The sequence below is a fragment of the Chiroxiphia lanceolata genome, chromosome 14 (genome assembly GCF_009829145.1).
Source record: "Chiroxiphia lanceolata isolate bChiLan1 chromosome 14, bChiLan1.pri, whole genome shotgun sequence".
NCBI lineage: Eukaryota > Metazoa > Chordata > Aves > Passeriformes > Pipridae > Chiroxiphia > Chiroxiphia lanceolata.
The window spans coordinates 9,645,777-9,672,435 of record NC_045650.1 but is presented as its reverse complement, the minus strand read 5'-3'; the positions used below and the strand labels follow the sequence as shown (position 1 = coordinate 9,672,435).

The following is a 26,659-nucleotide window of genomic DNA, read 5'->3' as shown; positions in this document are numbered from 1 at the left end:
ATTGGGACTTAACATCTTCAGGCAGAGGAGTGGGTGAGCAACCTTCCTCTTCCACAATCCCAAAGCACTTCACGCAGTCCCAAGGCTTCAAATCAGGGTCAGCCAGATAAGCCCCACCACTCAGACTGAGCAAAGTTTCCACTCTCCAAAGCATATGACTGCATGGTTCAGATTTATCTACTTTCTCCTAAACACAAAGTTGCTGTAAAAAAAGGTCTGAGGCACACAAATATTCAGAGCATTCACATGCATGTGAGGGTGTGCGTGCACACGTACATGCACACACTGAGGCTTAAGATACTGTGGATATAATCACTCTAGTAAAGGCAGCCTGTTAAACAGAAATATGTAACCATCCTGGCCAGGAACCAAACCAAACCAAACACTCCCTGGCCCCAGCCCTTCCATTTAATCAGACCAAGCCAAGTCTTTCCATGGTGGCCCTGAGCCGGGCACAGTTGGCCTTCCCAGGCTGCCCACTCCAGTACAAGACTGAGTATCATCTCAAACCCATGTGAGATGACTTCCACTGCACCACTTATAGAGCAACCAATCTTTATTTTAGAGATAGCTTACGTAAAGTAACATGCAAAGAAACACATGAGTAAGAGTCTCATCTGCCTCAGGCTCTTACAAATCCTTTTCTTTTCCTCCTTCATAGCACAACACGTTGGACGCCCGTTATTCATCCCTGTAAAGCACAGCGTGTACATCCATGCCGTCTGTCCTTTGGCTGGAGCTGTGTTAGCAGATTTCCCGTGGGAAAGGAGGTGCTTCACTTCTGAAGAATAAAACCAGGGCATTGCATGGGCCACGAGGATGCTGGTAGGGACCAGCCACCTGAACTGACAAGCTTCAGGACCCTGCTGGGATGTGAGCAGCAAAGTCACCTGCAACTTGCCACGATGCAAGAGGGTTTTGTGCCCAGGGAAGCATGTCTCCATGATAATCCCAGTGCATGGCAACTTCTCATCCATAGCATCTTTCCTCCTGCTGTGTGTCTGATCTTCTCTCTTCCTTGTCTTCACATGCCCTCAGTATTTTGTCCTGGCCAGATTCCTAGGGGTGAGACTCGAATTTGGACTAAGTACAAAAACCGCTTGAACTACAGAAAAAATCTGTATTAAGTCACGTAGGATCAGGGGTCTGATATTTGCTGAGAGTATTTCATAAACCGTAGGTGTTCTGTACCCCATGCATGTTCGAACAACTCAAGATGAAATATGGTCTTCACCTTAACAGCAAGAGAGAATTCAGTCTTCAAAAACTGCGAGAAACACAGTTTAATATGAACCCACTCAGAGTAAATAGGATTATCTTTAAAAAGCACTGTTACCTATTTCATAGTCTGCCATGAAGCAACACTTTTTTAGTTTGGTTTTTTTTGTGTGAAGATACCATATTCTCATATAGAAGCGACTCAGGTCATTTGTCCTGTCTTCAGAAATGTGCATATATTTCAGAAGAAGTTCCAAATGTCTTCCTCATTAAAAAAAAAGGCATGGAGAGACACAAAGCAATGCCTCCAGCACCGCTCACAGCCAGTGGCCCAGCAATAGCAGCGGGACCAGGGCAATGGCAGAGGCAGGACTGGGGCAGGCAGCTGCACTCCCAGGGTCACTGCTGGGCACTGTGGCACCGTCTTTGTTTTGCTGATTTAGAAGCTGCTTATTTGCAGAGATGTCGTCCATATCCAGGTCATACGCCAGCTCTGAAAGCAGAAGGAGAGGGGTGGTTAGTAACAGGTGGTGTGTGTTAACATTCTGACACATGGCACCTCCAGCCTCCCCCAAAACTGGGGTCCTGGGGGCAGCCCGTGACACAGCTGAGGACAGCTGGGTCCAAGTACAGCCAAAGACATCATAGCAGGGCTGGATGGGCCAGAAGAGCTTAGCAAACATCTTGTCAGTCCTGCACCCACTGGTCCCAGAGTACCTCCCAGTATCCTATGTTTGGAGAGACCAAAACATCATAACTGTGCCCCTGTAAGAAAAAAAAAGAGATAAGGGGATCTGCCTTACTGGAGAGCTACTCCTAAAGAAAACCAGCTGAGCTTTGGAGCAGGTGTTTAGCAATGCAAATCATGTCTGCTCCCCAGGCACCACAAGAATGTGTGCAGGAGTGAGGAAATCCTGGCGAGCACAAACAGTTCCCCAAACCCAGAGTCAGCAAAAGGCTTTGCTCACCAAAACCTCCTGGTTGTAGGACCTGAGGAGCTCTGCATTTCTGCAATCTTACGTAAGAGTGTGTAAAATATGCTCCTTATAGCACAAAGAACACATCCCATTCCAGTTCCACCTCCTCAAAGCACTGGAGAGGAAGGAATGTGAATGGATCATGCACTCTGGGCATTCTGGTGTTGCAACATGTGGACTTTGAGATGAAGCACGTGTGGGTTCCAACCCAAGAAAATGTCCAGTACGAAAGTTTTGATAGTCCTGACAGAGGAGTGTGACATTAATAGGGGAAAAGCTTGTGGCAACCCATCACTGGCTGTGAGGGACCTGCTGAGCAGTAAGTCACAGTCACCCTTGTCTTCCTGCGACAGGGAAGAATAAAGTCCAAATAAACAATGTGGAAAGACTAACATCAGCAATCCTCAGGGCCAAGAACAAAAAGGAAAAGTTGCTTTAAGATGCCTTTAGCCAGATCCACCTGGGGCGATTGTCCCTGTCAATCAGCTGGACTGAGTGGGTGCACCCATGCTTGACTCAGGGCAATAGGTCCCTTGCTCCCCTGGGGTCCAGGTTTCTCACCCAGACAGGAATCACTTAAGCCTTTTCATCTTATCCCCAGACCCTGGCCTTTGGAAGTGGAGGAAACTGTTGGTTTCCATCAGAAGAGTCCCTGGCTCAAGCCTTTTACAAGCCTCCTGGATCACCAGCATGTTGACAGGTTTGGATCATCCCACCGCACCCCTGAGAAAGAATCCAAGAGGCTGAATAAACACTCTATCTAAAAAATGCCACATCAATCCAATGAACACCACTGCCAAGGCAAACAGGGAGTATTTCTTAATCAAAAAATACCCAAACATTGCAAAACAAAAGCAGAACAATATTAGCATGACAAGTGAGTCAGCCCAGGCCATCAAAGGGGGTCAGAAATGGCTCAAAGGAAGTAGTTTTCCATGCACACTAAGGGCCAGGTGCAAGCAAAACCCACTTGGTAAAAAGAAAGGTGCCACCTGGAAAGGAATGTCCTGGGAGGCCATCTCTGCCCACATTGGGCTGCTTTCCAAGCACAGACAGAACAAGTCCCTCTGGCACGAGGGATGCTCAGGCTTCAGGGCAGTTTGGGAGCAGCCTAGCTGCACCACCTTATTTTCCCAAGCTCATTTTTGCAAAATAAGTTAAGAGATTTGGAATTAATTAAATCCCAGCAGATTATTTCACAGTCTGTTGTTTTACACAAGACTCCTCAGCTGCCACAATGTTGGATCAGGGCAACGACGACCTGCCCTGTTGTGTTTTGGAAAGCATTTCCCCACATTCCAAAGGCTCCTAAAACCTAAAGGATGCTCTGTGGGGTCACAGTACCATCAGGCACCCACACGGCTCCAGGCCAGTGATCATCAGAGCTTTTGAGGCGGAATATTCTCATTGGACATCCTAGCAAAACTAAAAAAGATCCCCAGGAACTGAGTAACTACTCTTGCCTTCCATTTAGAAAAGAAATTTGAAACAAAAGAGTGTTTCAGCAAGGTCCTTAACAGCACAATGCGTTTTGACATCCCCATTTACAGTCTCATTCTGGGATGTAATTTATGAGATGAGAGTTCCTGCAGCAGCTGAATTGTGTTGGAAACGTTCAGCCAGAATGTACCAAAATGAACATTTCAGACATATTCTTCTCTGTGGGAAAATTTCAAATTCTGGGATTTCACCTCAGTTTGAGCAAGGTAGTTTTTTTAAATCATGGCATTTCACCCAAATGGAGATGATGATTCTCTCACTCATCCATTTTGACCAAATTAAAGAGAAGAGAACAGAAACCCTTTTGTCATCAGAGATTAGAGTGCTACTTTCTTTGTCTTGTTTAAATGCTTCAGCAGTTTAGCACCTGGGTGTGCCATTTGTTTTGACTGTTCTTTCCATTGTTTCCTACTCTGGGCTTATTTGTGCCCAACTGTATTTTTAGGCTTGATGGATTTAGCCAAACATCTTTTATTTTGTATTAATAATGGATCTGTAACTCTTGCAAATCCCTTTCACTTAACTTCTAATGAACTTTGGTACATCAGAGTAGAAGAAAGTAAAAAGTATGAGCCTCTAACAGACCTCAGACAGCTGATAACCAGGTCCAGGCAATAAGGACACCAAAAATACACATCACAGAAACACAGAATGAGTACAGTCAGAAGGGACCACAGTGGGTCATCTGGTCCAACATCCCTGCTCAAGTAGGGTTGTCCTAGAGCACATTGCACAGGATTGTGTCCAGACAGTTCTTGAGTATCTCCAGTGAGGGAGACTCCACATGCTCTCTGGGCAACCTGTTCCAGTGCAGAGTCATGAGCAGAGTAAAGTAGTTCTTCCTCGTATTGAGGTGGAACTTCCTGTTTATCAGCTTCTGCCTGTTGCCTCTGGTCTTATTGCTTATATTATTGATAATAATCATATTTCAAATCCTGGAATCCAAATATTCCTAACCTGGTACTTTTTGAGAGGGCTCCATTACAATTTCCAGCCTTTGCTAGGATCTCCAGTTAGTCCAGGTCACCACCACATCTCTGCACCTCCTCCTCCCACAGCTGCTGGGAGCGAAGGACCCCGGCAGCAGGGATGGGGCTGCAGGATGGCTGGTGGGGTAACAGAAACTAACCTTCCACATATTGTTCTGGTCACTTCCACCCAAAACTCTGCCCTTACACTGCAAAATAACCCAAGAGAAGTTGGTCCTCTGTCTCCCCTCTTGCCCAGCCACCTTCTTCATTAAACATCTCCACAGCCCCAGCTCTGATCACCCAATTCAATGGCATCAGTTTCTTAGTTTCTTTGGCCTGCAAAGACTTTTTTTGAGGGGCAGGAAACTAGAAAAATCTGTTTCTGTTTATAATCAGTTGGAGTCCAGGGGGTATTACCAACAATCTGCGCTAATTACAAATTCAGTCTTCACTCATTTTGCCCCCTCTTGTCCTCTGGACCGCAGATTAGATAATCCCCTTAAAATAATAGTCAATCATTAGCTCTGCTTTTTTATTCCCCCCTCACGCAAGCCGAGCGTGCTGTGCCGTTTCCCGGAATCCTCACACAGCTGGTGAAAGGTCTCCAGCCGCACACAAGCCGGTCCCTCCGGAAGCATCCTTTGTAACCAAAGCCCCTCTAACACAAAGCTGCTGCGCTGTGCTCCCAGGACTGCAACAGCTTCAATGGTCTCGCAGCGTGGATGACAAAACCTGGCGCCAGCTCTACAACACGCACTTTCCGCATCCACAGAATAAAGCGGCAGCATTTTTCCATGGATTAGGAATAGAATTGGGCATACTGACTCTGCACAAGCTTATTGGGCAGGAATCATTAAAAAGCTCTTCTTGCTGAACCACACCAGCTTTGGAGACAGCTACAAAAGACGGCTGTTTTGAGTTGGGATAATAAGTCCCATGGCAGCTGGCACAGAAGGAGCCGGGAGGATGAGTGGCACACAGGCCACTTAGAGCAGGCTTTCCTCTGCCAAATTCACTGCTGCCTACCAGAACACCCCTTTTCCCCCCTAAAAGGACAACACACCGCCTTTAGCAAAGAACCACTAGCAAATGCCACTCTGGCAAATGACCTCCAAGAGAACAGTCCCGCAGGCTGGTCTCGGCTGCTGCCCAGAGCCAGGGAATGTCATCTCGCAGGCAGGCATCTGGGCTGCCTGCCTGCCAAGCCTGCCCCGGCACATGGTTCCAGTGACAGCCCTAATATAGTAACAGAGCCATGATAGATGGCCATGCATGAAAACCCCCTCGCCGTGTCATCTGATAGCTCTGCCAGCACCCTGTGCAGCCATGATGGGTGCAAGGGGATCCCATCACAGGAGAAACCATCGTGCCCAATGCAGCGTGTTCACCAAACAGGGCTGCTGAGTGGGCCAAAGCACCTGTGGGGACGTGGTGATGGCCCTTGTTTGCAGATGATGGAAACTTGTGGCAGGAAGGGAATGGATTGTGGCCATGTGTTTCCAGTGAGTGCAAAACACATCAAGTAGAAATGTCAGTTTGGCAAGCTCCTGCATCTGCCAATGTCTGCCTGCATCTTTCCTTCAGGACTGGTTTAGGAAAGCACATGCTACCATTGCCAATGAGAATGACACTCTCCAGGGTGCGCTGCTCGGTTTAATTTTTTTAAGCAGCAAGCATCTTCATTGTGGGCAACAGTTTGCCAATAGATACGTTAGACTTGCTGTCTCCAAAACAGGACTGGACTTCTCAAAGAGAGAGATGTTTGAGTCAAGCCCAAACTGTTGACTCATTACAAGGTGAAGCATAAAACCCTGTGATTCCATAGACCAGGCTGCCTGAACCTGGCTCCCGACTCTTTCCATCTCTACAGTACCAACTGCTTCACTCTCACAGGTGTTTGCACCTGAAATTCAGAAGAACAGTCCAATTTCATCTCAAACTCTTCCTGTTGGAACACCAAAAGCTCTGCTCACCTCAACCTCCAGTTATCTGGCTTTCTCATGCAAACAGCTCATACTACAAACACACCTGTCTACAAAGGCAACACCTGAACCCATCCGTGGGGTCACATGGCACAAACAGCTGCAACTGCACAGATACAGCTGAGAACCCCAACCCTCTGCTTCTCCAAAATACCTTAAACTCTTCCAAACACCTAGCCAAGCATGGTTTCATCTCAACAGGGAGGTTTTGCCCTCTGGCTTATTACCGCTAAAATCCTGGAGCACCAACAGGTTTGCCAGTTGTCTTCTTGCACAACGAGCTGCAACAGCCCAGCCATAGGTGCGGCCGTGCCGGGGTGTAATTAAAGCGCTGAGCCAGGGCTGGCTGTGGTGCTTGTGTTGGCACAGCCACGAGATCACCGAGATGGATGTGCAGCATGTGCATGGTCTTGTGCCTCTGCTTTTCCACCTCCTCCACAGCAATTTAGGAGGTGCGGCTCTTGGCAATACAGATTTGGGGGAAAAAAAAAGAAAGAAGAAAAAAAGCTCAACACCATCCCGCTGCAACGTGGCTGAGAGAGCCTGGCGTGGCTCAGCAGCAAGTGGTAAAACCAACTTCCCAGGCAGAAAACCAAGGGAATCGGGTTTGGGATTGCTGATTTGCAAACCAAGACTTTTCTCCCTCACCTTGCCTCTTTGACAGCTCTTGGCTCCTGGTGTGCCACCGATGGCCCCCAGCCTGCAGCGTGTGTTCCCCAGTGACCCAGAGACTGCAGGCACCACCACAAAAACCACCACTGATTGGGGGTGAAGTTCCCCTAGGATCAAAGCTCCCTAGGAGGCAGTAAATAAATTGACTTGGGGGGATGAAGGGGTGAGAAAGGTCCATCTCACTCCCACACCAGGTGTGCAACCAGGTGCTGTTCAGGGTACACCAGGCAATGAGCTCTGCAAGGCAACCAGTATGCATGTCCTGGCTCCCTAACACCCAGTACTACTACGAAAGTGTCTCCACAGACGTCCTCAGGCTTTTGATGGGGTGAAGGGGCAAAACATCCTCAAAAACCGAATACATCATATGGTACAGGCAGAGGGGCTGCACCATGACCTCAATTCAAGCAATTGCTCCTCCACCCCACCTTGGCCAGAGGCTTGGGGTGAGGAAGGGCTATCATTTATGACCTGGGCCTATGTTTACTTCAAAAACATACTCATTAAATTCCTCTTTGCTCCTTGGTTTGTTCTAGATTTACCCCGAAGAGAATCTGGCGTCTGCAATTGCATTAATCATTTTCCCTTTGGCAGAGTGTGAAAGAGTTTCTGAACTACACTCACAGAGAGGAGCCACAAAAACGTGTTTAGCAAAATGCGCTCATGTAATCTATTAAAAATTAACAAATCTCATTAGCATTATTAATTGGAAGTGCCAGACTCCTTGTGTTTTGCTGATGAGGCAGCATGCCCTGGTCTCATATCCAGCTATAAGGTCCAGAAGAAGAGCTGCTACCTAAAAAAACCAAGGAGAGAAGCACTGAAAAATAAGGAGCTAAACATGTACAGCCGAAAACATTGACAAAGGCAGGAGTCAAGACAGAAAAAGACAAATAGTTGGAAACAGAAGAGTATGAATGGAAGTGAAGTGATTTATGTGGCAGCAATATAGGACTGGGTCAACCAATGCTCCTGCAGATCTCCCATGTACATCAGCCCAGCCAGATGTGGAGTCATCTTCTTCCTCTTTGTAGACCTTCAAGATCTAAACCACGAAGCGATCCCTTCTGAACACTCTGCTATCACCTGAGACATCTCAGGAACAGAACTGATTTTGGGAGGAATGGTTCCCACTGATAGAAGAGCAAAATGAAATGTTTCATATTCTAATAACTGAAAACAATATAATCACATCAAACTGAAATTTTGTCCTTCATCTTTTATCTCTCAAAAGCTCTTTGGATATGACCAGGACAGGTGGTTCTTGCTTGCTGCATGCTGGCCTTCAACTCTTCAAGCTCAGGACACTTAGTGACATTCAGGTGCTGGCTAAATGCAGTTCTAAGGGGAATGTGAATGGTTCCTGCCTTCCAGATGCTAGCCACTAAAACTAGCCCTCAAGGCAGAAGGGTATTTCTCAATGCTTGATTAGAAAAGTCATGGTGGTGTTACAGCACCCAGGAACATCTGACATTGTCCTTTGTGACTCACTGTGTGCAGAAACCAGACATGAACAGTGCCCAAGCCATGGAGACCAGGGGTTCGTGGCATTCATGCTCCAAGTGGGAATCCAGGCATGTGCCTCTTCAATCAAAAAGGACCAGGATTTTGTGCAACGTCTACATTCAGTCAAAAATCCCTGGACATCCATCAGGCCTTACTTACCTTTTAAGGAAAAAGAAAAAAAATCCAAGGCAGATGGTGTTTTGCTCCTTGAACACACATGTAAAGAAAGTGCTGAGCAGCACTCTCAGCTGGGGATCAAACTGACAGACTCCACCAGGCTCATGATACCAAGGGAAATATCTGGAGTGAGATTTCAGGTCATAACACTAGAATTTGGGTTGTGCATGGACAGACCTGCTCAGCACACAGGTAGAGCTGGCAGGTAGGCTCAGGCATGGTGGTACACCGTGCTCTTCTGCTCAGCCTGCCTCTGTTCCTGGAGAAACTCCCTGAGGTTCTGTGCTCTGACATTGCCTGGGATCACTGGCATGGATGGAGAGCAAGCTCCCCCTGTCCATGCTGGGGGAATGTTTGCATAGAGCATAGGCTGAGGTGAGAGAGCTGCCAAGAGAAGGGAGCCAAGAGGCTACAGCATCTCCTGGCTTTTCTAATTGTGTTAAGCTGCTAAAATAAATAAATAAATAAATAAATAAATAATAAATAAATAAAAACAAACCTGGACCTGCATTGAAACAACATAAAAGTGACTTCAGCCTATAAAAATGGGGTAATGCAGATGGCCCTGGGAAACATCACCATACCCAACTTTCCTAGTTTATATAGAAGAAGGTTTGGGTTCATAGGCTGGAACTCTTTAACAGCTTCAGGTCATGTTCCCTGTGCTGGAAGAAGCCCCAGAAACAGCCAGTGTAGTCTGAAAACAGGACCTGGCTTTGCACTGCCTTCTGCATGGCTGCAGAGAAAGACCCAAATTAAACCCAGCTGCTTACTGGGTGTGTGTAACATCTGATACAAATCCAGGCTGAGTCCTGCTCCCTGCCTCCGTCCCAGGCCAAGAGCAAACCCTAGTCCCAAAACACCAGTGGAATGATGGTGCTGAAAGCTGGATCCGGATGGTGGTCGCAGTTCCAATTGGAAACCCAGTGTCATCCCTGCTGAGCACCAGGACACTGTGGCAGCAGAGCTTGGGCTGTGTTGGACCCATGCCATGATACTTGCTCCTTCTGGAGGCCAAGGGTCTCCCTGTTATGCTTGGGGACCTACAGCTGGGAACATGTCGGAGCTCAAGGAGACCACCTTGACTGCCCCCACTCCAGCAGGAGGGAGCAAGGGATGGAGGGGATTGGGCCTGGACTTTTACTTGGCATCTCCCCCAGTCAGTCTGTATGGTGCAGCCACAAGAAGGTACTAGGGACAAGGACTCACTGCTCATTTGGTGGGAGCAAGCAAATTGCTCTGGAGACACCTCTATTGACCCAGCAAGCAGTGTAGGAAGGAGGTGACAACTCAGTAGGGCTCCAAGGTCCACAAATGCCTCCTTCTCCATGCTATCTGTAGCAATCATGGCTCACTCTCAGGAATGTCACAATCACAGTGGAAAATCAACATAAAAAGGCTACATAATCCAGTTTGAAAATCCCTTCAAAAACCACAAAATCTTCTCTAAAATGGATTACAGAGATTAGAGATAAGAGTTTCCTGGAAATCAAGAATTGTGTTTCAGCCTCCCCCCTCCACCCTCTCAGAAAAAAGAATCAGGCTCATGCCCCCCAACACCTCACCACACTCCTCCCCAGCCATCACTCCAGCCTTGGGGAGCAATAGCAGCTGCCTCCAGCCCCTAAAAACAGCAGAACTGTGTCTACCTGATTTTGCCCTAAGCACTATTTTGGGGCACAATCTGATGCATGTACCTGAGCCTATGGACAACATGCATCAGTGGGAAGAAATCTGCCAGGGAGAGGAGGGGATGACTGCCAGTCTCCTGCAAGCTTTTTGGTCCATCCCTTCTCCAAACAGGCTCCATGGGACTGTAAAATGTGCTGCCATGGTTTTGTGAGCTGCAGGAGGCTGCACCCAACCCTGTAGGTACCCAGCAGAAAAACATCCTCTTAAATCAAGGTGGTCTTGTAAAAAATCACGGATGTGCCAATGGTCACGATGATAGCAAGAGGAGAAAGGTCAAACACTCATGAGCCAATGATAAAAAAATATTTAGCAGCCACACCATTATTATTCTGATAGATTAAAATCAGCTTTTTGTTTAATATTTTGACTCAAGCATCTACAGTTGATGGTGGCAGGACAATCTTCTGTTGGGAATTTTTATTTTGTGAGAGTATTTGTGCTTGCTTTCTTATTTGGAACAACAACAACAAAAAAGGATTGCAATATTAGCATTCCCGGCAGAGCACACATTCAAGTTCCTGACCTGTTATTGCTCAAGGACTTCTGCAGCTGCAGATGCCTGTTTGGAGCTACAGTTAGGTCACTTTGAATGATGCTCACAGAATAAGGATCAAAACACTCACAGCTTGATCAAAAGGACATTTTATGAACATTGCAGCCCAAGTGCTGATGTGAATACTTACGTTCGCCCTTATATTACCTCAGCTCAGTTCTAATAAAATTAACACCCTTCTAAATAATGCACTCAATTTTTATATGTTTCATGTTTTTCTGCCTTATGGCTTTGAAAGCATGTTCTCAAAACCTTTACATCACTCGGGGAATGTTCAGTTGTGTTGGGATCTGAAAATCAACTTCTTGTCCAGAGGAATAACAGGGGTTGCAGCTTTGTATCATTGTTCCACCTGCTCTAACCTGAATTTATCCACTAAAGGCTGGGGGGGTTTCCCCCACAAAAGAGGGTAAGACAGTCAGACTCTTTCTTTTCCCAGTAGGAATTACCACCTGTAAATAAACAACCAAAAACTGAACTACAACCTCCAGCAGCATAAATGCTCCTTTGAAAAGAGACAACAGAAAAAACAAAGCAGGGAAAAATCCAGTCTCTTTCCTGCATTTCCCTTGCACATTAGAGGCAAAATGAACTTACCAGTCCAGGACAGGGGATGTCTTATTGGTGCAATACAGCTGCTTAACTGTTCTTTAGAGATATTCATCTCAAAAGCCAGAACAGAAAGAGCATTTTCCCCCCTTTTATTTATTTATCTTTTTTTGTGCCAACTCACCTTAGCTGAAAAGCGCATTGAGATTGTAATTGTGGGAAGGCCTCATCTAGTAGATTTGTAAACTCAGCTATCGGCTTGAATTACTGGAATTAGCAAGGCTAATTTAATGTCACTGTTCAAAATAGCTCAGATTTGGAATTTCTTAATGGCCTTAGGAAAAGGAGTCTTTATGCATACTGCAATCTAGGCTTCATTCTTAGACTAAATTCCTTCTCATAGATTTTGTGAATGCCCTGTTTTGTAGCCAACACAAACTCTGTCCAGTAAAATAATGTAAGGACTCAGAATGAAAAGAGATTAGCTGTTCCCTGCTCCTGTTATTTTAAAGCAGAAATAACTTTGGCTTCTACTGATTCATAGACAAAGCTTGAAATGCAAAGCATGCTCAACTCCAGATTCAGCATGAAAAGGACCTTAAAATATTCCCGAGTGCAAGTAATGGACTTATTAGAGGGATGAAAAGAGGCACTTTTCACAGAATCCCAAGCCCTTTAGTCCTGTCATATCAATAATCTTGCTTAAGAATTTCATTCTATTTACATTTCTTTCCCTTCCAAATATCCTGCCTGACTTCTGTGAAATACAACGTTTACACTTTTAAAGCGTTAATTTATTTCTGTTAATGCTTGGTGCTGAGTGGTGTAAAATGTCTGTGGATCACCCAGAGCGGGAGCAGCGTGTCACAATGGGGTGCAACAGGGAACAATTCTGTCCAACGTGCAGTTTTACACCTGACAACTGATAAATGGGGAGGGAATTTTAAAGACTTGCTAAAAGCATCTTCTTTAAATAGTGGCCAACAATTGAGCTAGAACTCAATATATCTGCAGTCTGTTATCCTCTCCTTCATGTTTAACACCCACAAAAACAATGCTAAAAGGAAAAAAAAAAAAAAGCTTTATAGGTATCAGGAAGGAAATTCACCTGGCTGTCCTTAAGTTGCCAAAATATATCAAATTTTTAATCCAGTTTGCTTAGTCTTTGCAAGATGGTTTAATCTAAAACCAGCACTAAGCAATTAGTGACAATTTTCCCCCTTTGTTTGAGGAAATGGCTGAAAAACAAAGGGATTTCAGGAACAAATCACAAAAGCCTGTGTGGGAATACCAGTAAAACAGATGGAGATGTCCCCTTTTTTAAGGAGTGAGGGGAAGCTTTTTCTCCATTCGGTTCCATGTCCCCAGGACAATTAGTACTGACTGGGGAGCATCATAGCATGGAGGGGACAGAAGATATTTTGGGCTACATTTGCCCATGGCCCTCCCTGAGACAGCACCAGCAGGGACCAAAAGACCCCCAAACACTGTGATAGGATGAGTGGGTGAGTGGCCACACTGGGATGGCCGTGCACAGCACGTGGTACCAGCCAGTGATGATTTCCACAGACCAAACCAGATTTCTCGCTGCCTTTCACCTAAGGGTCTCAAAGCTCAGCACAGGCATTAATTATGCCCTCTGCTTCACAGAGATTAATTAAGCACTGAAGCCTCACAGTCCCTGAGAGCCAAGCACAAGCCTCCATTCACCAACAGCTAAAACTGAGCCGAGGTTGTGATGAGGCTTCAGGAGCACTGATGGAAGAGCTGATAAAAGCACCTCTGAGTGCCCCAAGCTGCTCTGAAGTGGCAGCATCCTCCTCCCAGGATACTTCTAATTCCTCTGGACACATCCCAGCAAGTCCCCCTGAGAAGGCAGCCTTTCGAGGTTTGGCTCTGAAAACACTCTTTATGGCAAGACATGAAAAGCTGACACACCAGGGAGCCAGGAGGGCAAGGAGCAGTCCCATCCCACAGCCATCCTTCTGTGCATCCCCTCAGTTCCTATTCCTAAGGACACCCCAAGAGTCTCTGACATTAGCGGTCATTTTTCCTAATGATGAACTGGACAGCCCTGATAAGACATCCCATATCCATGTGCCAAGAAGTAATAGCAGCTCCTCACATCATCCTTGTTGCCTCCTCCTGTGCTGCTGGCTGCTGGGCTGCTGTGTCACCCCTCCCTGGGTGGGACAGGCTGCAGAGGATGAGCAGGCTGCCTTTTCCTGCCCCATCCTCCCAGCTCCTCCAGCTGCAAGAGGCATCCCCAGCAGTTCTGACAGCAGAGCCATGGGAAGGCACCACAACATGCCCAGGTGCTCTGAGATGCTCCAGAAACCACCCTGACTGCAGCACATGCAGAGCCATTATCCTTCACTGGGAAAAACCAACACAGATCACACAGGACTTGTGCAGCCTTGGTCACTCTGGAGGCAATGCTCTAGCAAAGAAGCAAAATCCTCTCTGCCTCCTGATCCCCGTTTTGCTCCATTCAGGCTTGCTGGATGCCTCCCTGTCTTTCCATCTGCCTGGATGACTTCATGTCCTCTCAGATGTTGATCGAGCCATTTGCCCAGGGCACACACAAGGGATTTAGATGAGCAGTCTGCCAACCCACAAACATCTGCTATCACTGTTTCTTTAGCAACAAATGCCTGGATGAAATAGGTGGCAAGTGCATTAAAAAAATATGATACCTGTGCTGCAAAGAGCTGGAAGGTAAAGGGGGATTGCCAGCCCCTGCAGCTAACAAAAAGTGGTGGCTGTGCTGTAGCTGCAGCCTGGGAAACCCATTAAGACCACATGGGGTGTCAAATTGTATGGAACGTGAGCGCTGGCCTTGCAGGGCAAGCAACGGAACCGGGTGGGAAGCTGGTCCAAAGAGACCAGAGGTAACATGAGCTTCTAAGAACACACCTGCCTTTGCCTCCCAAAAACTGAGAGGAACAGGTGAACAGGCGCAGCCTGAGCTGCCGGTCAAGACAGAGGCAGACAAAGTATCCCTTGTGCATCCCATCCTGCTGTGGGATGTAGCAGGGAAGATGCCCATGGAGGGACCCCTGGGAGCGAGGCTTGCTGTAGGAACTGCATCTTTTTGCTCTGCTTTAGGGGTTAGTGCCATCCTGCAGCCATCCAGTTCCCCAGTGTAGGTTTCAGTGGAAAACCTGGATTTAGGAACCTCCAGGTAATCCCACACAGTGATCCCAGTTACTCTGTATCCTACATAACAGGAGCTGGTTAAGTATTTTTACAGACAGGTTTCTGCTCCTTAATGTATGCAGCTGGTCAGGTGAACCTTACTGTTAATAGCAACCGAAATCACGTTCTAACCTCTTGCTTTCCGACCCAAGCACAGCAGTTCTTTTCATTCAGTGAGTAGCAATACCTCCTTGCTAAGTCCTTATTTTTGGATTTTTTTCTTTGGTACGCAGATCCATTTTTCTTTTTTCCACATTTTTAATGAGTTCTGGCAGTAGGAAGTTGTTTGTAAATCACACAAGTATTTGTTTTACTGGAAACATCTGCTTTAACACATTTGTCTTTTAAAAAAACATTTTTTTTTTAAACAAAGGTATTAAGCTGCAATGTAAATTGGGCACATCTGTTTATGAGTCACTGCAATAGCACTGCCTCTAATGCACCAGATCACATAGATCTCCAGGGGCCTGATCCAGCAGAAATTGGAAACTCACAGCTCGTTCTGCTCCCTTTTCCAGCACTCCTCTTCCAACAGCACTTTTGCCTGATTTAATAAATTAAGGCCACTAAATAAGAAAGACCTCTTTAGCATCTGCTAATAACATTAGGTGTCTGGCCCAGCAGTCACTTAAGTATCAACAAGATACTCAAGCTGGTGCCCAAGTCCACGGGCAACTGAGGACTAAGTTCAGTGGAATTATTTTTACCTGGGGGACACTCATAGCTGTGAACTCCAGGCTGCACCAGACCCACCTCTGCCCACGGTGCCATACTATCTCTGCTGCCTTCAGATATTCAGGGCTGCCGTAAAAAGAAATGTTTAGAGAAGCAAAGTAGAGGGAAAGACATCAGCTGAACCTCCAAGATCAAAACCTGACTCACCAGCTGGCATTTGTTCACTGGAAATGCAAGGGTTAGCAGACCTGGAGTGCTGGTCTGGGGCCCAGGACAAACCATTCAGCTTTTTTTACTGCAGTGGCTGGTAAGCATCCCTGATGCCTCTTGGGTAAATAAAGCTAATGAGGGGTGTGAAGGGGGAATCAAAACCAGCAAGGAGATGCTTGGAGCAGGCAGATTCAGGACCTCCATGTCCACAAGAGTTGCCCGACTCCAATTGTCCCAGGCACATGCACCTCACCCCACCAGGGCAAAGCTTTCTTACTGCCACCAAAGCCCACAGCCAGGCAGGAACATCCCACCAGAGCCCAGGAGGGGAATGCAGTGCGTGCAAAACCTTTGCTCCCTGCACCTGGCCGCAGTCCACCTATCTGGGACAAATGCCTACTCAAAACCATCAGACTGCCACCGTGACCCCCACACATCTGATATCTGCCACTGGCCCCACATTTGGAAAAACTGGTCCATTGGTGAAAGCACTCATAGACAAATGGCACAGCAGTCATGGTGGCTGTGCACTGCCTCATCTTAGCTACAAGGTGCTGGGCACAGCTGATAGAATCATAGAATGGTTTGGAATTATTTTGGGTTGGAGAGGACCTTGAAGCTCATTTTGTTCCAAACCCCCTGCCATGGGCAGGGACACCTTCCACTACACCAGGTTGCTCAAAGCCCCATCCAGCCTGGCCTTGAACACTTCCAGAGATGGGGCAGCCACAACTTCTCAGGGCAACCTGTGCCAGTGCCTCACCACCCTCACAGTCAAGAATTTCTTCCTAACATCGAATCTGTCAGTTTAAAGTCATTCCCCCTCATCCTGTCACTCCATACCCTTGCCAAAAGTCCCTCTCCAGCTCTCTTGTAGCCCCCTTAGGTACTGGAAGGCTGCAATAAGGTCTCCCTGGAGCCTTCTTTTCTCCAGGCTGAACAATCCCAACTTTCTCAGCCTGCCTCCACAGCAGAGGTGTTCCAGCCCTCAGAGCATCTTTGTGGCCTCCTCTGGACCTTGACCCTCTTTTAGTCTTTGCAATGGCAGAAATAAAGCCACAAGTGTCAGGAAGGGACATGGAAGGCAACAGTGAATCAGATGCTTCCTGACAACAGAAAATGGAGCACGAGTGGGTAAGTTTGCCTATAGAAGGAAGGGGAGAGGAGAGCGTTTTTGTGTCTAAACACATTCTTTCACATTCTCTGCACGTGCCTTAGCAGATTATTTATGTGGACAAAGGAAGAGGAAGAGATATTGCAGGCTGTGTTCTGCGATGACTTTGGGGAGCACACAAGTTTTTTTTTTTATTTACTTTTTACTGGAATGATCTACACAGAACCAGAAAAGGACAAGCAAATGTACCGAAGCTGCAGAGCAGCCGGTGGAGAGTTATCAAGGAGGCAGAGGATATTAGTCAGATTCTGATAATAACCACCGTCTCCCACCTGCCAACTGCAGTCTGCCTGACACAAAAAACTCCAAAAACAGGCTGCAGCAGATGTCTGCCTCCCCATGCAGGAAGCGTCTCCAGTATCCATGAGACACAAGCAGCTCCAAAATAGCTTCAAGTCGAACAATTTTACAGAGACTCAAGACACTAAATTCAAACAGGAAGGAGGGAGGAAAAAAAAAGTAAAGAAAAAGGATGTGTATCACATTGCAGTTGTAATTTACATTTTAGAAATCCTGCTGGGACTCCTGTGCTGGACTGAGGCAGTGACAGATGCCCCGGCAGTCTGTCCAGCTGCCAAACCTGATGCTCAGCAGCCAGCAGTACCTGCCACCACAAAACATCCGTCCCCACACATCACAGCACAGAACCACCAAGGGAGTTGCCAGCTAAGGGATGCAGCAGCATCCTGGGCACACAGGGACCCTCAGCATCCAGCAAAGTCTGCCCCAAGGCAGCACTTCAGGCACCAGCTCCTGGCTGCTTGGAGATGGGATATGCAGAAAGGGCCCTCCAAGGAAGGAAGGTGTGAGAAAGGAAAGGCGCTGCTGGGTTGGCATTCAAGATCCAGCTGGGCACAGACCCAGCCTCCTGCAGGAGGGAAGGGCAGAACATCGTCCCAGATCCCACGGGTAGCAAAGAGAGAACGAAAAGCAGGAACAGACAGTAAGATGTCATCAAGAGCCCCAAATACCACTGAAGACATTTTCTGAAACAACAGAAGCTGGTCAAAATGCCAGATTTCCATTCCCATAGAAAAGGGAGAATGTGCTACTGCTCCAAAGCAGAACAAAGGCAAAATGCTTCCAAATTTTCTGTTGCTTAAATAAAAAAATTTCTAAAAAGGCAAGTTTACATACCACTCCAACAAAGTCCAACCAATTCATTTTAATTTTATTTTTTTCTGTGTGTAATTATAAACATAATCTCAAGCAGACTTTTAGACAAGAAGCTGCTCTGGAGTGAAACCTAACAGGATTACCTTGCAGTACAGGCAAGCAGGCTGCTGCTGCTTCATTTCCCTGCTGCAAGAGCTGAGAAAGATGTTTCAGTTTATTCCAAAACAAGAAAATCCCATCCAAAACTCCAGCATGCTTCACTGGAGAGGCAGTTTGCAACACAGTCTCCCAGTCAGAAAGCTTCTGACCTGCCCTAAAAGCAACACAAGGGGAGGTTAAATTTTGAAGCCAGGGCACTTTTGCCCCAAGGAAGTTGCACCACAGACCCAGAAAAGCTGGCAAAGTCAGGAAACTTCAAAAGCACTTGGCTGCCTGAAATTTGTTCCTACAGAAAAAACCCATCTGGGCTCACTTTCAAGTTGTGAGACCCCCAGGGCCAGGAATGGAGGGAGAAGGCAGAGCACAGTCCGTGGCAGTCACTGCGTGGGAAGGAGGACATCTCTCCTCCAGTTCACAGCTCATCCATCCCAGCACGAGAGGGGTCGGGATCTGCTGGAAATACACCTGGGAACGAGGGGAGCCTGCGCTCAGGCAAACACACCTGGTTCAGTTCATGTTACTCCTGGTGTCAGCCCCGGCAGATGTGTGTGCACAGCTTGGGGCTAATGCACAACAGTCGAGGAGAGCTCCCGCCTGACGGATGATGGATCCCCCGTTTCTGGAGCGCACGGAGCAGTGTTGACTCAGTAATTGATCGTGTCCTGGTTATGCACAAACTGATGAGTGATTTGCAGGCCAGACCCGAATGCACACTATTTTCACTTGCAAAACAAGGCGTGAGAAGAGAGAAAGAAATGAGGATTAAACCCCTGGAATCCTAAGAGGTTTCTCTGGAGGAGCATCCTTCTTCCCCTTTCCAATATCTTTCTGGCAAGGACTTAAAAAACAGGCTGCTTTCAGGGCAGGTCTGTGCTTCCTTCTGCTGGAGACCAACAGCCACCAGCAACAGGCTCCATGATCAGGCCTGTGCACAAGTCCAGCATCGGCTGTCCACTGATTTAATCTCAAGCAATGCCTCTTCCTCCATCCAGGCTACATCCAGACATCTTCCAGATATTTAAGTCACAGCTTCATTTAATGAGGCTTGATTACATCATGGATACATACATTTATATTTATGGAAAGATGTAAAAACTAATTTTCAAGAATGCAATGCTGCTGTCTGCAGCAAGTAGGAACCTGTTGGATCCCAGAGATCGATGCCATGTGGACTCTCACTCAACCACATCTAAGCAAACACCAGCTCTAGAGAGCCATTGATTACTCACACAATGCGATGCCACAACTCTCACTGCCAGGTCATTGCCACAATAACCTGCATAAAAACAAACACATTTGTTCAAATTTGAAAGAGGGGAACTGAGAGGTCAAGCTTTTTAAGGCAGTCTGGAGAATTTTAGCATTTCCCATCTTCTTCCCTTTAGGGCTCAAAACTGCTCTGAAAGTTGCACCCACAATGTTTCCAGTAAGTAGTGGCTTCCATGGTCCACCTGAAACATCATCTGTTCTCTTGGACACCTCCTTCAGGGCAAGATGGACAGCAAAATGTAGCAGCCACAGCTGAGAGCCCAGGGCCCTCTCCCAGACACTTCCAATGAGACATGGCCACCTGCCTCAATGTTAACTGTGTCTCCAGTTATTGACATAGTTGTATTTCCCCAAGACACCTTTTGGGCAGACGCGTGTCAAGCTTATCTCGAGCCAAGCCGTGTTTTATAGTTCTTGATGGATGTTAGTTGTGTGAATTTGTCTAATTGTGCCTTTGACTGCACACAACCTTAGGGTGTCCCCACTGTGTGACACCCCTCCTGTTCATCCCTGTGATGTTTTACAGCTGAGTGCTGGCACACAAACACGAGTGCCAGGCACACACATCATCCCGTACGGCTGGGACACACTCCAGGGCCGGAGCCCTCTCCCACAGTGCCAAGCAGGGCTGTGCCCTACAGCCTCATTTATTACATCCCCATAATCACTCTTATCAGCTTACCTGCAGTAAGGCATTAGTAAAAGCCAAGCCACTCATGAAAGGGGCACCCTCTCCTATGTGAAAAGTCAATCAACATGTTATATTGTTATCGGGCTGGCAGACAAACCTCCCTTTGTATGACAGACTGTGCAGATATGATGCCTTGACTATCAGTGTAAGGTTATCTTGTCGGTCCTTTAGCAAGTAGCACCTGATCTGCTCCTGTCTGAAATATGCCTTTAGTGTTGTCCCTTAAAAAGAAAACCAGTTAAACTATTTTGTCTCTCCAAAACAAAAAATGACAAAAAAAGAAAACCAGGTTTGTATCCAAGTCAGGAATTGTGTTTCCCAACTTCATCAGCATTCATGTGTTTCAGCCACAAAAAACAGATTCATCATCCTTTAAAGATAAATATGGCCATCACTATTGCAACTGGGCAGATTTTTGCATACTTGAAATTGTTTTGATGTGTTCAGTCATGTAAAATGCTGCACTCAGTAACAATTTAAAGATACATTAGCTCCCAAATTACACTGCTGAAAAGCATCTCCTTACACACCCTGGCATAATACAAACTGTTATTCAAACTTGCAGCCTAACTAGAGGGTAAGCCTTTTGCCAGCAGACTGGCATTATAAACATCTGGGACTGATGAGCAATCATAGATTTCCAAAGACCTCCGTGCATTTGTACGGGTAACAGCAGAAGCATCATCTCATCTGACCATCAGTGTGTCTCCAGCCCTTCAGCCTCACCAAATCACCTTATGCTGAGCCCATGGACCAGCCCCATCTGCACTGATCTGGACTTCCAAAAGAAGGATTCAGACCAATGTCTGCTCACATTGGGAATGCAATGCATCGTGTGATTTATGATGCATCCACTGATTCTGCCTTAAAAAAACTGGTACATCATTCTTTGCTTTGAATCAGAATGGACTGAGGCAGTGGAAGTCAGGTCATAAAAATACAAGATACAAATTGCCCAGACTTGAATCTGTAAGCACAACACTGAAAAAGTTAAAAAACATTTAAAAATCGAAGTAAAATTGAAACCAGAAAAATAGGAGCATGGGATTAATATATCCAGTGGATTTACTTGCTGATTTCACAGATGTTTTTTGCAGATATGTGGCTTTTCTCAAAGTACAAATTCTGATAGATGACTTATTGGTTCTTCAGTGGCAGAACTTAGTGTTTCTTTGGAAGAACTCACAGCACAGAGGTTACAAGAACTCTTCAAAACATACACACTGTATACAGTGTGAGACCTGGAAGAGTCACAGCAGCAGAAACAGTTTATAGGACGCTATAAACAAACTCATCTCTGAACACCACCAATAATTTTCCCAGTCTGTCAATTAAAAAAAAATCATTTTTTGCTGACGTCAGAAGTTAATGAACTTGCCACTCAATTAGAGAATCAGCCAACTGCTACATGTGACTCCCATCTTTCAGCTTGTATTTGGACAGTGACAAAGAATTCTTGACTTTCAACCAAATCTTCATTAAAAGAAAAACTCAACAAACACAAACACTTGAAATATAAAAGCAATAATCAAGCTATTGCACTGTTTTAGTTGGTACAATTCCAGCTCTTCCATCAGGATAATCTAGCTGACACTTGGCCTTGTCATTTTTTCACCCTGTGACAGGATGTCTTGTAAAACAGCATGTTTCTGTTATCCTTGTTTCAGTCGAGCATTCAACAGCACCCTCTTTGGAAAAAAAAAGAAGTCAATAAAAAAAGTAAATTGCTGCTACAGAAAATTTTAGTTAAAAGTCTTCAAGCTTTTAGCAGAATAGAAAAACCCATCAGAAGGATGCTGTGTCAATCTGACCCAGCTCACCCCACTGCCTGAGCCAAGAACAGGGCACCTCTGCTGAAGGCTGAGCAGAACAACACACAGTAAATATTGATACTGTACACATGATATTTGTCAGTAGGACAATCCAAGCCTGCAGGCTGTACAGCAGGAAGGGACAACAGCCACGTGGCCCTGCACTGTCAGCAAAACCCACACAGATGGAGACATCTCTCACCTGTGGAAGGAGTATTTTTAGAAGTCAATCGGGTATTTCAAAACGTCTGTCTCAGCAGAGGGGTGAACATCCCAAGACCCAGCACTAAATGGAGCAGAGCAGCAGATACAGGTGCTGGGATAAGGACACACTGGAGGCATTGGCAAAGCAGCAATCACTATGATAAAGGATGGGAATACATGATCTTGTAAATATTTTAACAAATGTTGGTCTGTCTCTCAGCACGTGCATGGTGTGAGCCCCAGCAGACTCTCATCACTCCTCCCAGGTTGGGAGTGTCCCCTTTTTCAACACAAATACTCACTCGCACGGGGGTCCAACTCTGTGCCCACACAGGGCACAGCCAGCACACAAACACAGCAGCCCCTTCTCTCTGGAAAGGTGGCTGCTGGAGACCTCACCTGTTCTACAAGGTGCCTATGTTCCCATTTGGAAGCATCAACACCTTTGTAACGTATATAAAGGGGTTACAAACAAACAGCTTTTCCACCTGGGAAGAGGCCATGCTCGGCCAGCCCACAGGTGATACTCAAACCAGCCATTTGATGAGAGCACTCGAAAAAACCCTGCCAAGAGGATAAATCAGAGGCAAAGCAAGCCAGAACTTACTAAAGAGTTACAGACCTGGGTAAATCAAGGGGGACACCGTGCTGATCTTTCACAAAGCACCTGGGTGCTGTGTGAATCGCTGCAAACCCACACAGGAGTCCCACCCAGCCAGTGGGTCTGGCAGCAAATGGGCAGGGTGCAGGAAAACTCAGGGCTTCCTTCTCCCCCTTAGGAATAGCCAAGGGAGAGCAGAGAGGAAAAACTACCTGCAGGTTATGCAGCAGGAGCAGCCAGGCAGGAGAGCTCTTTTACACACACAAACTTCCAGAGCCATCTTTATATATCTTTATTGCACACATCTATCCTTACATATCTCATGGGATGGGGCCAACTTCCCTTCCCAGGACAAACTATTTCTACTTAATTCTGCCAAATCCATCTGTTCCCAAGACAACTTTTGTTACTGCCTAACACAGATATTTTGGAAGGGTAAATCTTCCCCTCAGCCTCCCAAACCCTTCCCCCACAGTTGCTGGTTTGTTCAGAACATTCCCTGGGTGCTTCAGCTACTAAAAGAGATATTTTCCTCCCAGAAAATCTTGTGAGATGCCCAGAGCACAGCCTACACGCATAGCTGAGCTGGACCACACCAGCTTAGTAAACCCCCCAAAAAGCCTGCACCTTCTCTCTCCCAGCACTTGATAAAGCTGCCCACATGGCACAGGAGCCTCTCCAGCACCCACATTTTATATCCAGGCTTCCTGGCAACGACCTTGTTGGTTGTAAGTAGCATCTGGAGTGAGCACACCAGAGGTGAGCTAATTAATGGGTGGCTGGCTGGAGCATCAGCAAAGCACCAGCCACCCTGGGCTCTGTTTGCTTTGGGTGCCCCAAAGGATGCAGGATGACTGATCCCAGTGGGCTGTGAGCACATGTTTGTGTCGTAGAGCCTGGAAGACATTTGCACTGACTCATAATTTGGGGGAAAATACTATAATTAATTCGCAGACATGATCTGCCATTGGTGTGGCAAAAATACATGTGTGTGTATGTACACAGCTCTATTTTTATAGCTGCATGGCCAGGGTGCCGGCTCCATCGGTACTCCATTGACAAACAGGATGCACTCTTCTCTGAGCTGGGAGGTTTTCAGTCCTCCCCCTTATTGTAAACATCATCTGCCTTCAAAACCCTTAATGTGTTGCAGATGTGACAAACAATAAAAGACCTATCATAAAAAAAAGCCTGCCATCTCCATGTTTCCCACTGGGGCAACATAATAATGAATTTATTAGCATATAGGGCTCACCAACATATGTTTATAGTCACTCACAAAGTTTTGACTTGACAGTTTACAAGTATGTTTAAATCATTAAAGTTCAAGTTGACTGTCCAGTTATTACAGGCTCATTATAAATAGGAAACAAAGGTTACATTTTATACAACAGGCGATAAATCAAAACTAGTCTGTATTTGAGACTGACTCTTTTTTTTCCTTTTGCTCTTTTTTTCATCTCCTTATTTCCAAGACCTTCTGAGGGGACATCTCAGTGAGGCCAGGACTCAGCAGATGTTTGTAGTGAGCTGGCAGGACCAGCAGCACCCACACTGGGGAGCAGGAGAAATTCCCACTGCATCCAAGAGATGCAAAGACCTGAGAGCTTTGCTAATGTTTTCACTCAACCGAGAGCCAAATTTGGTGCCAGCCCAAGGCATTCACCTCTCCTCCTCCCCAAGGCATCACCAAGCCCATCTGCAAGGCTTAGGAAACCCTTTGGAAGGCAGGAGTTCTCCACTGCCCTCATGGGGCCAAGGAAATTTCCTCCTAAGCTGAACAAAGCATCTAAGAAAAGGAAAGCAAAACCCCAAACTGCATTCCCTGACTGCAAACCTCTGAGGGTCAGCAGAGGCACTCAAACATGACCAGAGAGGGGGTTTGGGTTTGACCACTGCACTGACACAGACTCCCCCAGCCAGCCAGCCACGTTCCTGCCTTAACACTGCAGAGCATCCAGCACGGGATAAAACCACAGCCACTCCCAGTTCTGTCTGCCTCTATTACAGGGTAACTACCTTGGGAAGGAGAGAGATAAAGCCACATTAAATGTAAAAGTTCATTTTGCAAACTATTTCCAGATTCAAAGCCTGGCATCATTTCAAATAGGCATGCTACCCTAAAATTTAGAAATTGTGGAAAGGGGGGGAATGTGGAATGGTTTCTGGTCCCTTTTATTTCTTGCTATGTACATGTGGTATGATGGGAAAAAAATTTAATTGAAAAATATTCTTTCAAAGTAAAAAGAAATATCATTCTCAAAAATGTTGAAAGTGAGTATTTCCACACCATCAGCAACTTTTCCTGGGCTGGTTTCCAACATAAAACTTGAACAGAGTCACAGTTTATATCCAATACCAACCAAACAGGATTCTGTCACTGTCAGATCAGCTTCACCTTTCTGCTCTAAAGCAAAACACAAGAAAAGAGGATTATGGCATGGGCAAGCAAGAAGAAACCAGAAGGTCTCCCTGATGGCACAGCTCATGCCCTCTGAGCTCAGTCAGTGCCTTCAAGCTGTGCTGGACAAACCTCACACTCAGCAACCTGAAAGACTTAACTTGCCAGGAACACCATGCCCCAAAGACACTGCTGCCCTAAAGTTAATATTTACCCATCCTGTAGCAAAGGCAGCAACAAACACTCTCCAGCAGAGCAGCACAGGGAAGAAGGGAGGACTAGTCCTCTTTTCCTACTACCTGTTCGTGCACCACAGCGACAAGAGGGAGGGGTCTAAGTTGCCAGACAGGCAAGTTGTCAGGGAGATCAATACAGTGATTAAACTAGCCTAGAGAGACAGAAAAAGGCAGAAAGGATTATATATCCGGCTTCAGAGATCACTGATGATATTATGGGGAAGGTTTTAAGAGGAAATTAGAAACACATTAAAAAATAGCATCAAGGTGTGACACAAAGATCACGGAAAATGAAACACTTATCTCTGCTCTCGACACAGGACACTGTGAATCACCTGTATTTCTTTAACCTACACTTTGATATTTAGTTCTTGGATGAAATAAAGTATATTTTATTCTTCTCTGAATTCTGTATTTCTCTTTCAGACTTGGACTGGAGGACTTAAAAAGTCTTTTATTTCCCTTAGTCAATATTTGAATATATGTATTTTATGCACTTTACATAATGTGTCAATAATCTTTGATATAAGACTGGCATTTAATATTTCAGCTCTCACTTCATTAAGGATATTTTAATTATCCCAGACCAATGGAAGGGAATTTATAAACATCTGTGCTTCGTTTAGGAGCCCAAATTTGCCTCTTAAACTTCAAAGCTGTAAAGCTGATTTTATCCAGGTTCAGTTGTCTGGTCTCTCGAAGTGCACCACATAGCACAGCATTAATTGGGCCAAGCCTCCAGCCCACAGACCCGTGTCCAGCACAGTCATCCACCTTGGACACAGCCTCTATCAGCCTGGTTTTGCTCACACAACCAAACCAGATGATGCTGCTGAGCTCCACAGAGCCAGGAGCAGGATGACAGTGGTTAGTGGGTTGAGGTGAAGGCACACACCAACAAGCACGTGTGACTGCCCAAGTCTCAACTGGTCCTTTTCTTTCTCCTCCCGATGTGTGACCAGGGACTACTCATTAATAACACAGCCTCAAAGCACCAGGAGTGCCTCAGGGCCATTTTCAAAGCAACCAAAGACATGACTCATAGTGGCAAGCAATGCAATTTCAGGCTCCTGAGTACCTAAATCACTTCTCCAAAATGAGCCCGAGTTATTTGCAA

The 26,659-nt window shown here is 46.2% G+C and overlaps 1 protein-coding gene across 2 annotated transcripts in view; it reads right to left on the bottom strand.

Moving 5' to 3' along the window:
- Positions 1-538: 538 nt before the first annotated feature.
- GPC3 (glypican 3) overlaps positions 539-26,659 on the bottom strand; it is a 145,441-nt gene continuing 119,320 nt past the window's right edge. For both annotated transcript variants that reach the window (XM_032702407.1, XM_032702408.1), the window contains exon 8: positions 539-1,711. In XM_032702407.1, coding sequence (XP_032558298.1) covers positions 1,536-1,711 — 176 coding nt within the window. In that variant the 3' untranslated portion in view covers positions 539-1,535. The remainder of the gene's footprint in view (positions 1,712-26,659) is intronic.